Source organism: Myiozetetes cayanensis, unplaced genomic scaffold (genome assembly GCF_022539395.1).
Source record: "Myiozetetes cayanensis isolate MyiCay16 unplaced genomic scaffold, myiCay2020 scf21, whole genome shotgun sequence".
Classification (NCBI taxonomy): domain Eukaryota; kingdom Metazoa; phylum Chordata; class Aves; order Passeriformes; family Tyrannidae; genus Myiozetetes; species Myiozetetes cayanensis.
Genome location: NW_026087423.1, coordinates 4,889,530 through 4,906,354, shown reverse-complemented (window position 1 = coordinate 4,906,354; position 16,825 = coordinate 4,889,530). Strand labels below are relative to the sequence as shown.

Below are 16,825 nucleotides of genomic sequence, written 5' to 3'. Positions count from 1 at the left end.
CAGGAGCCAGTGCTCAGAGGCCATCACTTCTGGGATGATCCAGCAGTTAGACACTCACTGGGCCTCTGGAGACTTTGTCCCTGAGCTCCAGGGACACCGTTAGGGACACCAGTCATTAAGGATAAGTACTGGAAAATACTGAGGTGCCTAACTCATTGGTTTCAGCAGGAGTTGTGGGCCCAAGCCTGTCTTCAAATTCTGGTCTGATTCTCTCCTTGGCTCAGACTCGATCCCCCTTTATGAAATGCAAGGTGACAATGTCTTTATACCCTGTAATGGTTTTGTAAAGAAAGTGACAGTCGGGCCTTTCCGTCAGGGAGCCATGAGCGTGCTAAGGGGACAGTTCCACATAACACACCACGTCCCTGCAAATCCAGGCGTTCCCTTTGCCTTCCCTTTGAATCACCAGGCCAGTGCTGTTGATAAACCTGCCAAGTGCTCTGACCCACTCACTCCCTGTCAACATTTTAGGCACTGAGGGACAAAATGCAAGGAGCTTTGCCTCACAAGCAGCGGTTTGCTCTGGAGTAGATGTACCAACATCTCTTCACTGAGCTGGAATTAGGGCAAACCCCCAACCACACAACAGATTTTGAGTCCCTAGGCAAGGGAAAATGAAGAACAAATTAAATGTTCACTGCAAGCAGTTCACCAAACAAAAGAACAACAATAGTGTTTTTCTGGAATTCTTTTCATTTCTCCCAGCATAACTACACATCTTCTGGATACAATCTGTTTCTTTGCCAGGGCTTCAGCATTCTCCCCTGAATTAATGATGCTGGAAAATCTCCACTTTTCATAGACTCTGATAGTCTCTGCTGAGCAGCAGAAGGCTGCACAATACTTGCTTATGCAATGACTGGTCCTGTGCCAGGAATAATAGCCTGTCTACCAGGAACAAACAACTCACACACAGACCCAAAATACTTTTCTCATTAAATGTCTGAATTAGGTGGCATAAAAAACACTCCAAACCTACTACTCATACTGCACACTAATGTCAGCCTCCACAATGAGTTAAATAATCCCACACCCTATTCTTTGAGGAACAGTTAGCATGAGCAGGGCAGGGTGGCACTTCCTTATTCATCACCTTCAAAGTACTCTCGACCCTATCAAGAACTATTATTACAGGTCCAGGCAACAACAGGACACCCAATGCAGTTAAAATGCAGCTTGATCTGGAAAGTGCCCTTGTCAGGATGGTGACATCAAAGAACCTTTCCTCCATTTTGACCCTTGGCTGAGAAATAAACAACCAAATCATTGACACTTTCTCATAGTCCTCAGAATTCCACCCTTTGCTTCCTTACCAAATCGTTGTTCCACTGGGATGTCAACCTTCCATCCTTGCTCACATTTTACTGGCAAGAGCAAATAGGACACCTCTATTTTACATGAAAACTCAAGTGAAGCTCAAGTGGCAAAGAGATACAGACTGGACAGTTATCCTGACCACCAGTTCTAGAAACTCACATTTCCTACTCCATTTTGCCCTTCTAGAAGAGGCAGAGGTTTTCTGAAGGGCACTAAAAAATGAACTAAAGGAAAGTACAGCTTAGGATCAAATATAAGTTAAGACACACCTGGAGAGGAGCACTGCACACGTATGGGATGAAAGCACCTGATCAGTGAGGAAAGGTCCTACAGTTCTGTGCAAAGAGATTTTTTCAGATGATACCTTCTCTAACCAATTACCTCTTCTCTGCTGTTATCCCTGGTTTTGAACCAGGACACAAGTTTGGGTTTGACTCTGGAGGACTGGGCGAAACTACCTGCACTTCTCCACACACCATTTTGCGCAGCTGCAGTGTTGGTTGTCTGTCCCACATGAGTCATTCAAGGGCATCTACAGTGATGTTATCAAAGGGGCAAGTTCATGACAAAGCTCTAGGCCAGCACTTGTCTCTCTCTGTTAAAAGCAGGAAGCTACAGAGAGCCCTGGACCCACTGAACAGGAAGAGATTTACAAGCCCCCACACAAAGGCAGTGGCAAAGAATGAAAAGAAATGCTGCAATCTGTGACCAAAAACAAGGGTGGCAAATAAGTGCAGATCTTAAAAACAGACAGCTGCATCTATCCCTGGTATCTGCTGTCCCAGGGGACAGATTGCTTAAGTTACTGAAGTGAGGAGTCAACACAACCTGCCCAAGCGCACACACCCAATTATCCAAGTACCAGGGAAACACACAGCATCAACAGCTGGATCAACCCAGCTGTGCACAAAGCCAGCACTCTGGGAACACTGAAGAAGAAAGAAAATAAGCGGAGTACTTTCAAGTTAGAGTTTGTAATAGCACCGAGTTTACGGTTTTTGTAACAGAAACAACATTTCTTGCGTTTTTTACCTCCAGAGGGTTCTGGTTTCTTGAGCTTCATTCTCTTCCCAACAGAGCCATCTAGTGGGTGAGATCTCGTTTGTCAGAAGGAAATTTTGATTTATCACACTCACATTGCAGGAAGGATCTTCAAAGCAGCCTGTAACAAACTACTGCTCCAGTTAGTCTAGGTAGAAATTGTGATATGTTTGTCTTGGCTGGGACTTAAATTCATACTAGTGCAAAACTTAATTCTAACACTAAATTCACAGCATCTTTCTGAACAGTTCATCCTAGACTCAGCCTCAACCTGAAGTCATAGTGCAAAGCTTTTTGTTTATGCAAAATCCAGTATCTTCTTCAAAGCTGATATGGATTAGAGATGTTACATGTTTAAAATAAAGCTTAAAAGCTAAGGCAATACTGGTTGGGAACAAAGTTTTAAATAAAGTTTCCTTGCTGTGTGCTCAGTGGTCACAATTACAGAGGGTGAGAAACGTCAGAAGGGGCAGAAACTTCTTAAAGCAGATACAGTGAAGAGTTTGTTCCCACAAACCTACTGAGGAGGGTTACATTTGCTCTCTGAAATGTGTGGCTGTTCCCTGCCCTCAGTGCTGCTAAAAGCCACATCTACTGTTTCAGAGAGGAGAGAATGGCATCTTGGCATTGCACAGGAAGGAGGAACAGGGACTTTGAAACAGGTGAGCGAGCCATCACTAGTGGAAACAGTCCCCAACAAACCTGCTACCGCCAGGCAGCTTTAATCTGCTTAAATAGCATTTAACCATTATTCTCTTTAGGGTTCCTCTGGCTGTTTCAAAGCCTTTTGTCATTCCAGTAGCTGCCTGTGGCCAAAATATGGTGCTATTTTTCCCTGCCCTCTGCAAAAGCTTCCATCTACCCTTCAGGACAGTATATTTACCAGTCAGGAGGAAACAGTGTGACACAAAGCCAGTGGGCCAGATTTGAAGCCCTGCCAAAATGCTGAATCCCTTCCAAAAGATACTTTTAGTCAAGTCCCCCCATCTGTGGCTTACTTCCTTTTCCACATAGTGATAGTTCTTTTTGAAGTTTACAGAAAGAGGAAGCAGAGCTCTGAGGGCTGGGAAGTATCCAACAGTCCTAGTATGAAAAGATGCTGCAATCCTCCCCGTTAGTCTCCTTGAGAGGATACAGGGAGACCCAGTGGAAGCCAGACCCAAAGGAGTTCTGGCAAAGGGATTCCTCTGCTCAAACTGCAAGCAGTGTCACGTGTCTCCTGTTACTGAACAAGGTAAGGGTAACTTCCTTTGTCCCTCACTGTACATCAGCCATGGCCAGGATAACACCCTTTCAGCAGAACAGCTTGACAGCCCTCAACAGGCACATGCTCCATCCTGTACCAGTTTATATTTAGGGCAATTAACTGTACTAACCAAGCTCAGGGTTCTATTCAGGTTTCTATTAGGTGCTTGCTTTCCAAGAGAAGGCAGTTCTAGCTGCTGAAGCAGCATCCCATCAAATCTTGCAGCAGATGCAATTCAAGTTACACAGAAAGTGAACTAGTCTCATAGCAGTCCATGTCTGCCTGTTAACACAGTGTAACTCCACTGCACTAAATTACAACTTGATTAGCAACACCATCACAAGCCTGAGTATTAAAAGCAGCAAAACCCAGTTAGAAGACTGCAAACAAAAGACACCTGTTTTAAACAGCTATACTGCTGCCCTTGTATTATCACCATACAGCAACAAAGGCAGGGATGTCAACAGAAATATCTGTTCTTACCAAACCATTTCCAGAAATCCCAGGCATTAGCATGGGATACCACAGTCAGTCCAATTCTTACCATGAAACTCATGGTGCAGCAACAGAATGGAATTCTCTTCTCCTCTGTGTGTCAAAAAATGTCAAGTCTTACCAGGCATCTAGCACAGAGACTTGAAACAGACTTTAGCTTCATGTTAAGGTGGTCTTTCTCAAAAGTCTTGCAACATCCAGAAGCCTCTACCTGGGCACGGGGAAGAAATTCTGTGACAATGTCTTTTCTCACTGGTTGATAAAGAACTGGCAACAGAATCAAGAGTTATTAGTGCCAGTGATTAGAAAGGTTGTGGTTTGCACACAGACCAGTGCAGTTTTACACAGAGCGAAATGACCTGATCAGTAGGTATTACTCATGATCCTCTTCTGAGTGAAAGCTGATTTGAAGAATGACAGTTGCACAAGGAAGTGTTTAGTATCATTACTAAGGCCTCAAATGGCTCATTTTAAGTTGGAAATACCATCTTCAGGAAAGCATTACTGCTACACAAACGTGACTCGCGCTACATTTTGAAGCAGGGCTTTGTGAAAACTGTCTTGTCTTTTAACACATTCCCCGTGTGAGGCAGAAGATGACACTACAATGCTTTTTTAAATTAAGCTTCACCACGTGCTAAGGAGGTTTCCAATGCAAGTATTTAGGATCACTACTGCCCAGAAGAACAAGTAGCAGGGTTTTTCCTAGTGGTTTGAGACCAAAAAGAACTTTATTTACACACAATTCAACAGGTCAATACATTACTTCAACTTTCCTGTCTGCACACAAGGGAGAGTCTTCACAGCATCAGATCAGAAAAGCATGACTAGCTATCTTCTATGTGTACAGACTGATAACTGCTTGTATGCAAGTATGTGATTAGATACAGAAGTGTTACATTTAAACATTTCAACCAATTAAGTCAGTAAGAACAACCACACTACACTTAAAGCAAAATAAAATGAAGTCAGAACTACATTTGGCTTCCTGCAGATCAGCTGATGATCTACATGACTGTGTAGAGATGTTAAGATCAAGAGCTGAAGGTGATCATGAGTTTTGTTTAGAACATTAACATTTTTCTAGAGTTGTGTTTAATGGATAATCACTTATAAGACTTTCCCCATACACCTCCACTACCTTTCAAATTTACAAAGCATTTCAAATTTATCCTGGAAAATGCCCATTTTATATTCTGTCTTCTTTTCCCAAACAGAGGGAAAAACTGCTAAGAGAGCTAGAATAGATTTTTTCACTGCAAGGATAGACTCAGGCTATCAAAAGTTGTGTGTTCCTAATGAAAAATTCTTCCCATATCCAAAGAGAAAACTAAGAAATGCAAGGATACAAGCTCAATATACAGATCTGAAAATGGACCTCTATCCATTGTAGGTCCATATAGAGCAAAAGAATACAGTGCTTTCTTTCTCACGAAGCTGCCTCTGTTTTGCTCTATTTTCCAAAAATGCAGCTGCTAATAAGACTTTAAAGTGTATGACTTAGAAATTCTTCATTAAGAATGCCCTCTAATTCTTTTGAGAATAAATGACAAAAGGACTAAACAAGAAAAAGGAAAAATAATGATCTTTCAAAAGTCAATGCATCACACAAAGTGGTCAAACCTAGATATAAAGTTCACTATTCTCCAGGCAAAGCTGGTTTAAGTTTGAAATTAACCTACAGCGTGTTTGCCCGAGAATTGTCCTGTAATGTAAGAGCAGACAAGTTTTTGTCAGAAACATTTATTAAACAAAACTGAAACCAATGCACACACAGTCAAGTTAACACCCCTAATAAAAAAAAGCACGTCTGTCAAGACCAAAATTATCTTCGCTTCTGGAAGATGTTGCCACGGCCCATCCCACGGCCTCTTCCTCTTGCAGCCACTGAAGAAAGAAAACATCAGGGATGACATGAATTTGACATTACCTGCATATTTATCTCAACATCTGACAAGCAAAACCTAAACAACAGTCTCTTGCTCAAAGCAGGCTGTCCTATGACGCTCAGAAAGTGATGTGACAGCAAGAAGCTTTCTGTGAGAAGAACCAAAACTAATGGTCCCAGTCTGGCTCCTTAGAAGAGCTGCAGTGAATTCTCACATATCTTGTGTTCCATCTAAGCTGATACACAAATTTGTGTAGCCCAAGAGATTTAAAACTCCACTCTCTTCTGAGGTTTTGCAACAGAACTCAGTACGTTTCAGCAGATGTTCCTCCCCCATGTAACCTTACTGCTTTTGCTAACGTTAAAGTTAACAGAGACTTTGTGGCACATGCTTGTTCCTCAGTCTTGTTATAACTGGATTGTTCCCCTGAGAAAGGTACAAATGAGGGTGAGCTACAGAAAGGCTAATAATTAGATTCCCAGCAGTTTAAGTACCATCTTTATAACTGAAGTTGTTTTCCTACAAAAGCTTAACAAGAACACCTGAATCCTTCCCTAAATATTCCAAACAGCTTGTGGCCACAGTTGCTGGAAAACAGAACAGTAAGTTTAACAGAAAGCCTCTGTTTAACAAGACCACTCAACACCTCTGAATTAGTGTAGCATCAGTGTAACAAATTCAAGTAGTTGGACAATTTGTCTTGACTCCCACCATAAGACAAAGCACACAGAAAAACACTGTATAAACCAGTAATCTTTCCTTTTCTTACAACCTATATCTTCTCAGTGGTAGAGATGAGTTTTCCAGTTCTACAGAAAAATAGGGTGAGGGACCATGAACAAACTGTACATACCTTGAGCTTTGAGAATCGCTGCTTTTCCTCGCCCAGCTCCAGAACCCTGGTTTTTGTTCTTCATGCTCTTTAGCATAGGGGCATTTTTCAACATGTCTGGTAGAATGAGAAACCGTATCTTGCTACCCCTGATGTACACCTGTTCGAGCTGTGCCACTCTGCCATCTCTGTATGTCACTGTTATGTTGGACATCTGGAAGGTAAAAACTAGTCAGTGCTCACACAGGCCTCAGCTGTGACACAAGGCATCCACGACCATTCAAACTCCAAGCCTGCTGCCCAGCACTTTGGCTTCCTCCCCATTTTACAAACTAGTTTTATCAGCTTTGTTACTTTCGTTTTCTCATATTGAACCAGTTTTAATAAAGCTGCTCTAGTCCTAACTATTACAAAAGAATTTTGATTCAGTAGTGACTTGGTAACATGCATTAAATGAGCTTCAGTTTCTTAAATAATGGTTTGTTTATTCTTACACTCAGGGGCTTTTAATAAAGAACTCCAGAAAAACATTGTCCCCAGCACAGAATCTTAAATCCTTGATCTTACTGACAAAGATGCCCAAGCTGACTCTAGAACTAGAAAGAATAAGCTCTGGCCTCTTTGGAGCACTCTGTAATGCTGAATCCATTTACTGTGCATAAGAAGCAAGAGTTTTCTAAAAGCAACAGCCTTTTAATCAGGCTATCAGCCTTCCCAGGCCCAGATGAGCCAGCCTTCCCTCCATCCTTGGGGGGCCTGTATACCTGACAATTCATGTTGTCCTCAGCTTCAATAAGTTTGCCTCGGTAAACTTCTCCTGTGTTGGTCTCACAGGTGACGATGTGGCCCTCGGCCTCGTGCAGGACCTTGATTGGCACCCCAATCGACATGGCTGCAGTGCTGTGGCTCTACACCTGACACAAAAAGAAAACAAAAGCCGTTATGACAAAGAAAATCGTGGGCAAGGCTTCACCTACACAACCCACGATCTTCCCCACTGTTCAGCACCGATTTTCTCACTTGTCCAAACACACCGCATGCTTTGACTATGGGTCAATAAAACTCCTCTAGCGAGGTGCTCATGGAAGGAAAGACTTTAAATACCAGAAGCCGGTCTTTCCCAGGTCACTTCTGACCTAGGAAATTCACTTTTAAGAATTAGACAACGAATCACTCGTATCTCCAGGTGCACATCTACAGAACAGCCTCAGGTACATTCCATAACGACACAGCCAGACTGAGGGGCTGCGAGACCCCCGGGGGACCGCATCACCCGAGCACAGGGCCGGGCCATGCCGTGAGGGAGCCCAGCCCAGCTCAGCCCACACACCGCCGACCCGGCCCGGCCCCCTCAGGCCCCGCGGGCCGCAGGGAATGCGGCGCCGCTGGGACGCGTCCCCACAGCTCCCGGGGAGCGAGGAGGCCCCAGGAACACGCCGGGAGCGCCGCCCGGGGCCGCCTCGCCGCCCTCCCCGCACTCACCGCCCGCCGCTCCGCGACACCCGCGCTCTCCCCTAATGGCCTCCGCCGCCTCCCGCCCTGCTCCGCGCGCCGGAACCGGAACGCGGCGCTGGGGGCGGCCCCGTCCCGTCCGGCCCCGTCCCGTCCTCTGCCGCTCGGGGCCGCCCCGCGGTGCCCGTGCCCGGGGCAGGGCTGCGCGCCCCCCGCCCGCCGTGTCATGCCCCTGCCCGCCCGCGCACCCCCTCGCCGCCGCCCTCCTCCTCTCCGCCGCCACGGCGCGGGGCAGCCGCCCCGGGGCCCGGCCCCCCGCAGCCCCCGCCTCCGGGAGGAGCCAGCGCCGGGCCCCGGGGCCGCGCCGCCGGCTCGGCGGGGCCGGCACTGAGCGGGCGGCGGGTGCCGCCGCCATGAAGAGCCCCCGGGAGGCCGGGGGGCCGCCGCCAGGTCAGTGCGGCCCTGCTGGGGCCGGCGGGGGGACAGCGCGGTCCGCTGCCGCGGAACGGGCCGGGCACGGGACCCGGGCAGGGGACCCGGCGGTTCCTGCCGGCCCCAGCTCCGCCCTGCCGGTTTCGGCAGCCGCGATGTGGAATTCCCGGCTCCGCGGGCACGGGGGCTGCGCCGGGGCGCGGGCAAAGCGCGGAGGGGTTCGCGGTGCGATTCGCAGCCCCGGCTCGTACCTGATCCCGGCACAGCCGACAGGCATCGCTGGAGAGCTCGGGGCGTGTTGGGAACAGGTGACTGGAAGCTGAACGGCCAAGAAAAGTAGTTGTTGCTCCGTGAAACCTTCACGTAGAAATCGTGCACTTCATGGTTAATTTGGGGACTTGGCAGAGGCCCTGTGTGTTAACAACAAGGGGACAAATTCATAACGCAAAGAGAAAATGGTGACAAAATACTTAACAGAGCCTGTTTGAGTAGAACCTGGGAATTGGTTTATTTGGTTGTGGTTTTTTGTTTGTTTGTGTTTGGTTTTTGGTTTTGGTTTTTTTTTTTTCGGAGCAGTTGAAGCTACATTTTAATTAAAAAGAATGAATATACCGATGGGTGTGCCAGTCTTCAAAGTCATGATTAAACACCGGCACAGCTAGGAGAAAATATTTGGAAATAGTCCAGAATCTCTGCATTGGCTCATCCCTGCAGTAAGCTACAGCCTTGTTTAATATCAGATTACAAATAACATTATCTAAAAAGTTTTATAAATAAAATTACATCAAAACTGGACCAATCCACATTTGGTCAAATGCATTTTTATTCCCATCATAAACTGTAGCTGACCTCGTGTTAGCAAAACTTCTCAAAGGCCTTTTCTGGATCAGAGGTTACTTATGATTATATACTTATGATTAACTCACTTTGGTCGAGGCTGAAGTAGCAGTGACAGACACAACTCTGCACATCCTTCCAGCGGTGAGTGTGTTCCTGAAACTGAAACCACCACCTTGCCAGCTCCATAAAAATAAAAACTGAGGTGGAGGGATGGAGCTACTTGCATTCTGGGACTTTTTAGCAGAGATTATTCTTTTTCCCTCTCCACTGAATTTTGGAGGCAGTTAATACAAAAGGACAACTGGTGCCACTTGTGAGCTTTGTGAGTTCTTGTGGCACAGAAATACATTCAGACACAAGAGAAAGGATGAATACCTTTGCCTTACTTACTGTTATGCTTCATAGTTCAGGGCTATCAGGTACACTGCCCCACCAAAAAGAGTAAAATGAAACTTCCAAAGGAAAAGGGGGTGGCAATGCAGACTGATCCAGGTATGGAGCAATAAAGGAGTATGAGATTAAACCAAATGCTTAACTGTACAGAAGTACTAAATGTACATTCCCCCAAGAAATAAAAAAAACCTACGTGCCCATCAGATAAAGTAAAAACATGTTCCTAAGGTTCCGTGACTACAGGACAATCTGACTTTTAATGGTATGGAAACACATTCCTGTATGGATTTACATCCTTTGTGTTTTACTCACACAGTTGACTCCATCCAGCTGAAAGTGCCAGTGATTCAGCAGCTGTACCACTGGGACTGTGGGCTGGCCTGCTCCAGGATGGTGCTTCAGTAAGTGGCGCTCTCAGTGAGGGAAATCCATTCCGTGGGGAGGGGTAGCAGGAAGCAACATCCGGGGAGAAGAGGTGTGTTGAACAGCTGTGAGTTTAACTTAGTCTGAGGAGAGCAAGAGTTTCTGAGGTGCCCTTGGAGAGTGACTGCTGCTTGGGCAGGAGCAAGGGAAAATACAAATTGAAGTGAGCTTCAGACTCTTTTGAATAATTGCCTGCTTTGACAGATGCAGAGTACCTGATCAGCTCTATGAACTTTGCAGGCTGGCATGCATAAGGTCATAGGAAGTGTTCCCTCTTTCCCGTTGTTATAATTCAGAACTGATCCTCAGCACAGTGATTCACCTGATTCCTTTCTGTGTTTTCAAGTGATGGGCAGGTGTATCCCAGGTCTATCCCAGTTTATGAGTGTCCTGTACCTGTACTACCTCTGTCCTGCTGAGCCCCCAACCTGTGGGATGAGTGTGTCTGTTCCAGGAGTAGTTTCAACTTCAAACTGTGTTGCCCTTCGGTGGTTCTTTTTTTGTTTAGTTTTGGTTTTACTTTTTTTGAACTAGTAGCTGTCCTGCTGAACTCCTCTTTCCTTCCACAGAGGAACATGAGCTTAGGTGCAGGAGAAATACCTATTTAGATGTCCACTTAGTAGATATGAAGCAGAAGATTTTCATTTCTCTCCATCCCTTCTGCCAAGACGTTAGTCCGTGTGCTGGTAATTTCCCATCTTGACTACTGTAACCTCTATTCCCTTTACCTCTTTGCCACTCCAGTCTGCCCAAAACTCAGCTTCCAAGATTAATCTTCTCACCCTGCTGATCTGACCTTGTTTGCCCTGCATTCTCAATTCCAACCCTTTTTTTTTTATTATTTCCATTTACTTCCATTTGTTTTCTTACTTTCAGAACTCTGTAACTGCCTCTCCCGACCCCTTTGCAACCTGTCCCGAGCTTCCTCCTGACTTCATCTCCCCTTTTTTGCCTTTTGTGTCATCAGTGCCTAAGACAAGCTTCCTTTGAATATTGAATTCCTTTACGGTTCCTCCTTTTGAAATCCATGTATTGTGTGAAGGAAGTTTTAGTCTTTTAACACTTCTTTCTGTGTTGGCTCAAATACACTTGTACATTCAGACTGTAAACCCTTCAGGACAGAGTTCTATACCAGCTTGCCTCTGGTACAGCACCTGTACTCTTCTAGTACTATAAAATAGTCAAGGTACCCACACATTTCCAATTTTAAAGTCAGCAATAAATCCAGTTAAATACTCCCTACTCCCTTCCCTTAAATTTCTGGCTCCTTTGTGGGTTGGTTTTTTTGTTTTGGTTATTTCTTAGCCAAACCCATTGTTTTAGTTTGTATGTGCTGTGATGTGGAGGCTTGGGCTACAGCACCCACTTTGCTTCTCCTAAGATCTGTGCTTCCCTTCGCCTGCCTTTCCTAATGCCATAGGTACCTGAATCACTTGGACAACGATGAATTTCAGAAAGCCATCCAGGAACTCCAGTTAACAAAGAGTATCTGGACTATTGACCTGGCCTACCTAATGCGGCACTTTGGTGTTAAGCATAAATTTTGCACCCAGACACTCGGAGTGGACAAGGGCTACAAAAACCAGGTCAGTATTCTCATCTGCTGGGGGGAGGGCAGGCAGCTTTCAAGCCTTGAGTGTCGTGCTGTGAAAGCTCTGCTGTGTTACTGACAGTCAACCACAGTCAATCTGGCCTATTGCCAGAACTGGCACAAATCCATTCCAAAGGCAGTGTGATCTCACATATTCAACATCTTTGATTCCATTGTATGAGTTTTTAAAAAAGTTTCCAGGTAGTGTTCATGAGAGGTTCCAGCCTGTTTGCCAGCCTTGGAGGCTGAAGCCCTGTATTTACCTACAGAACAGGTTCAGCCTGGGCAGCAGCAGTGTTACCCTCCACACTCCCCCACTGTGCCTCAGCCCTAAGGGGACAAGGAGGGCCTGCGGCAGCTCCTGCCCAGCTTCCCCTGGGGAAAATAGCCAGGCTTGTCTCACCTAGGCAGCTGAGTGGCCACGGGATGGAACCTGCAACAGTAACTGACCAGGAGCAAATTTAAACTTGTAATTCAGAGCAGCAATCCTTGTCCTGTTACCAGGGAACTGATACTCCAGTTTTATCACATAGCCAGACATCTAACAGGGCAGGCCCTTGCTAGCCAGAGGCTGTAAACTGTGGAATACCCAAGGTAAGTATCTTTCCAGTTCAGAACTTCTGTTATCTCCACAGTCATTTTACAGGAAGCACTTTGACACAGAGGAGAATCGAGTGAATCAGCTCTTTGCACAGGCCAAAGACTGCAAGGTGCTGGTGGAGAAGTGGTAAGCTTACTCTTTTCTTTCCTTTCTCCCTGGAGATTCTGTGGGTCCCAACCTTTTCTTGGAGGCAACAAGCTAAACTGCTGAAAGACACTGAAATCAAGTCCTGAGCCCTTTTCTGTGAATTAAGAGTTTCTACTACATCTAGCTCAAAAAAACCCCATGCACATCAAGAGCTAATCATGAAGTTTGAGAAAAAGCAGTTGTGACGCAGAAGAAATGATTTGGAAATGCTGACTATTTATGTTTTGAATTTGATTATCCATTACAGTGAGCCAGTAGGGAGTGCCTACAGCACTCTAATTGGCCATTGTTGGAATTACAGAGAGTGCTATGTGGGCACAGAACCCACTGTTCCCAGAGCTACACAAGCATTATAGATCTCTGTTCCTAGACAGACATGCAAAGTACAAACCAGCACTTTTGCCAAGGGGATTTGGATCCAAGCTGGATTTGGATCTCTGGTGTTGAAGTGGGGTAAATGACGAGGAATAAGCAAACGAGAGGACACAGGGCAGCCACAATAGCATTGGGATGCCACAGGTTTTGTCAAGCTTTGTTCATGGCAAGGCCTGCAGAGTTTAATAGCAAAAAGCTGTACCTGTGATACAGAAATAACTGTGCCAGCTCTAAGTACTGCCTACCATCACACACTTCCTTGTACACCGGCCTCTTTCCTACACTTGTCACTTAGCATGTCTGGTTCTTTTTCTGCAGCACAGTAACTGTTCAAGACATCCAAAACCATCTGTCCCAGGGTCACATAGCCATCGTCCTGGTGAATGCAGTCCTGCTGCTGTGTGATCTCTGCTCAAGTCCTGTCAAATACTGCTGCTTCCTCCCCATCGGACAGAAGTGCTTCTGCAGGAGTCCTGACTACCAGGGCCATTTCATTGTGTTATGTGGCTACAACAAAGCCTCAGGGAGTATTTACTACAACAACCCTGCCTATGCTGACCGTGAGTAGCCTGTTTGGGTGGATTCTCAGCCACCCCATTACTATCAAGTCAGTAACGCAGAGCCACAGCTGGACCTCCCCTCACAGTGCACGTGCATTTCAAGCATCACTGCCCAATTTGCCAGAAGAGGTTTTGCCACATTAGTTACATCAGTGCTGCACTCTGTGCTGTGATTTACTCAGACCCTTCGGATATGCATTTAGCAAATGGCTTGTTTGGCTCTCAGATGGGTTAGTGAGAGAAGCTGAACTGTCCTTGTGCAGAATACAACAGAATGGCCAGTTAGTACCTATTTACAGGATTACTTCAGTGAGCACTTTGAGGTGAAAAGATCTTACCTGGGTAAAGCTGTAGGTCTAGTCTGTGTAGCAGTTGTTTTGTTAGTGGAGGCCATCAGACCCAGCGTTAAGAACCTTTCACGGGCAAATCCTTCTGAACTGTTCATAACGTTTTTTTCCTCCTTAACAGGAACATGCTGCACCAGCATCAGCAACTTCGAGGAAGCCAGGACAAGTTATGGCACTGATGAAGATATTCTGTTCATCTACACGGACAGCTGACACCCAGAGTGGATACTCCTGCTCCTTCCTGCCCAGCCTGCACGGCAGCTGGCTGCTCGTCTCAGGACTCCCCTGCACAGACCTCGCTCCTGAACTGCAGTGGGACCTCAAACAAGGGAGGCTTTATGGACATTGACAGGACTGTATTGCAATGCTGTCTTTATCTTTTTTTTTTTTCCCCCCTGATGATGTATCTGATTTTGCCAATGTATGTCTCTGTTTTTTGTTTGGTTTCTTTTTTTTTTCGTAATTTTCAACATTGCACATTTCACAGCAGTTCTAAGAGACAGCCTCAGAGCCTGTTCACTTTCAGCTTATTTTCAAATTAAACACATAAGAAAAAAGCACCAAATTTATGAACTTTAACATTTGGTAATACATGCATAGGTTTAGGTAAACAAAGAAAAAAAGTAGAAAATACCTTCTTCTCTCTCTGTCAAAGCATCAAGAGCTGATCTTCATCCTAAATCTAGGAATCTGAAGTTCAGCAGGGTATTACAGAAGGAAAAAATATTAACTTAAACCACCTTTAAATAACAAAAAAAATGCCTTTCTAGCTCATCAGTATTGTCTGCATTGTAGGAATAAAAAAACATTTACTCAAGGAAACTTCCCATGTACCAAATTCACCTTATATACAGATTTGGCATTTTGTAACTGCATTAAAAGTTGAGTAGTAGTTAGTGGCACTGTCCCCTTGCACTACAAACTCAATCTCCTTTGGCTAAATCCTCTTGGTAACTGCTTGAAGCTCCCAAAGTTTAAGTGAAGAGACTTAATTTCCACCTAGAAGTCTTTACTGCTCTCTGCAAAAAAACCTCTGAATGTTATGCCATCCACATGTGCCAGTTTCTGCAGAATCCATTCGAAACTTATTAAGCAAACACAGAAAATGATCATCCACTCTATTAGTATATATTTGGTGTGTAAAGTGTAAATCTGACAGCATCTACTGCATTGTAACTAAAATGTTGAATCATAGAGCCAAATTTTGCTATTGGTATTAGTTCAGTGACCTAAGAAGAACTAAAAATCAATTAAGAAAAGAGGAAATACAAACATCTCTGCTACAAGAGGCAGGAACTCACATTTTTCTGGCTCTTACACTACAACTGTATTTGGATTAAGCTGGAGTTACTATATTCAGACATTAAGTGGAATTGGTTAATTACTTTGCTGAGGAGCACTCTGAAGTGTAAGAAATTGCCACTTATTTCAGCTTCATCCATCACAATTTCCTACAAGTCTCACCTTCAGTCCTGCCTGTGTGGAAGTGGGAAGGAAAAATAAACGCTGATGTAAAACTAGGAAAATTTTAGTTTGCACTTAAGACAGAGATCCCATACCTTTGGCATGGTTTTAGGAAAAAAAACTTTTCAAGTTCTGGAACTTGAATAACAGTGGAAGGATATTATTTAGTGGTGGATATAATAAATAGGAATCTACTTTCAGCATGGTAAAAACTTTCTAAGATAAACCTTTTCTCAGCTGTTGACTCACTCATCTATTAAGTGTTCACTAAGTACACTTAGTAGAGTCAAGAGTGCTTCTTTGTACAAAGGGTAAAAACAGACATCTAAAATATGGAAGCCTTTAAAAAGTTCCAAACAAAAAGTATGTGACAAGAAATTTTCAGTGTGTCACATTTTGCTTATGATTGGTGAAGTTGTTGAAATATATTCTGGCACTGATCCTTGCAAAATGAGTAAAAGGCAGGATGTGATTGGCATAGAGCCAGTCCATTGGTGCCACCAGCAGAATCCCTCCAGGAAAAAAGTACGAAACCTATTGTAGGTAATGCCTTTCAGCTCCCCCAAAGTAGGTCACCAGAAGGCTCCTGACCTGGGAATTTTTATGTCCAGGTCCAAAATGATGATGTTTGATTTAGAGAGATTGTATTAGCTCTGTTAAATAATTAACAGGTATGTAAACTACAGGCTGTTAGAGTACTTCCTTAACCCATGCATTTTCAGGTAGGTAGTTCATTCAGTACCATTGAACTGCCATAGGATTTATCTCAGAGCAGGCTTGGTTAGTTAAATAAAAACAATTGTTACAAAAGGCTTGTCATTGACATTTAGCATCTTACAGGTTCAGTTAACAAAAGTGACTCTTGAGCTTATAGATAAAACATGAACTTGAGGGCAGGCTGAGTGTTCTGAAGTGCCTGGACAGGTGTAGCAGTACTGACTGGGGTTTGGCACCCAGGGAAAGATAAAACTGCCTAAGCTAGGGCAGAAAAAAGGAGAGCTCCACTCTTGCAACAGGATCTCACACAGCTGTCTAATGGAAGACAGCTATGAGAGATGAAAGCACGAGGAAGAAGCAAAAGCCAAGTGAAAAGACTGAGTATTTATATGACACAAATTCAGATGAAAAAGCAGCTCACTGCACAAACATTCAGAACATCTGCATTTTCTGAAAACTCTGTTTCCCATTACAAGATTGTCTGTCAAAACACCCATTCTGAAAATGTTCTGTTGCTTTGTTTCCGTCAGGATGTCAATAGCAAAGGAAGGGGATTTTACATGCAGGGATTTTATACATAAATATATTTTTATTTGTAATTAAGCCATTCTCAATAAAGGTTTAAACTCACAGATAACCGTGTAACATAATGTAGCAAGTGCC

At 44.5% G+C, this 16,825-nt stretch overlaps 2 protein-coding genes across 3 annotated transcripts; one reads left to right on the top strand and one right to left on the bottom strand.

The window, feature by feature from the left end:
* Positions 1–4,811: 4,811 nt before the first annotated feature.
* SNRPD3 (small nuclear ribonucleoprotein D3 polypeptide) lies at positions 4,812–8,385 on the bottom strand. Its single transcript, XM_050318126.1, has 4 exons — positions 8,303–8,385; positions 7,585–7,734; positions 6,842–7,034; positions 4,812–5,986 (listed from the first exon to the last, which is right to left on the bottom strand). The coding sequence occupies exons 2-4, from the start codon at positions 7,708–7,710 to the stop codon at positions 5,925–5,927; spliced, it is 381 nt and encodes a 126-aa protein (XP_050174083.1). The 5' UTR covers positions 7,711–7,734; positions 8,303–8,385; the 3' UTR covers positions 4,812–5,924.
* A 106-nt stretch (positions 8,386–8,491) lies between these two features.
* Positions 8,492–16,812, top strand: GUCD1 (guanylyl cyclase domain containing 1). Of its 2 annotated transcripts, XM_050318124.1 has the most exons (6): positions 8,492–8,722; positions 10,254–10,338; positions 11,781–11,946; positions 12,587–12,678; positions 13,393–13,634; positions 14,103–16,812. In XM_050318124.1, the coding sequence occupies exons 1-6, from the start codon at positions 8,686–8,688 to the stop codon at positions 14,192–14,194; spliced, it is 714 nt and encodes a 237-aa protein (XP_050174081.1). In that variant the 5' UTR covers positions 8,492–8,685; the 3' UTR covers positions 14,195–16,812. The 2 variants fall into 2 exon arrangements, with proteins under 2 accessions (XP_050174081.1, XP_050174080.1); XM_050318123.1 differs by lacking the exon at positions 8,492–8,722 and having other exon boundaries at positions 9,280–10,338.
* The last annotated feature ends 13 nt before the right edge of the window (positions 16,813–16,825 follow it).

Coding starts and splice junctions, on each gene's coding strand:
- SNRPD3 (XM_050318126.1), bottom strand. CDS start 7,710: ATGTCGATTGGGGTGCCAATCAAGGTCCTGCACGAGGCCGAGGGCCAC. Junction 7,035..7,584: donor AGGACAACATGAATTGTCAG/GTATACAGGCCC, acceptor TTTACCTTCCAG/ATGTCCAACATAACAGTGAC. Junction 5,987..6,841: donor AGCGATTCTCAAAGCTCAAG/GTATGTACAGTT, acceptor TTCTTTCTTCAG/TGGCTGCAAGAGGAAGAGGC.
- GUCD1 (XM_050318123.1), top strand. CDS start 10,202: ATGGAAACACATTCCTGTATGGATTTACATCCTTTGTGTTTTACTCAC. Junction 11,947..12,586: donor ACAAGGGCTACAAAAACCAG/GTCAGTATTCTC, acceptor TTATCTCCACAG/TCATTTTACAGGAAGCACTT. Junction 13,635..14,102: donor CAACCCTGCCTATGCTGACC/GTGAGTAGCCTG, acceptor CCTCCTTAACAG/GAACATGCTGCACCAGCATC.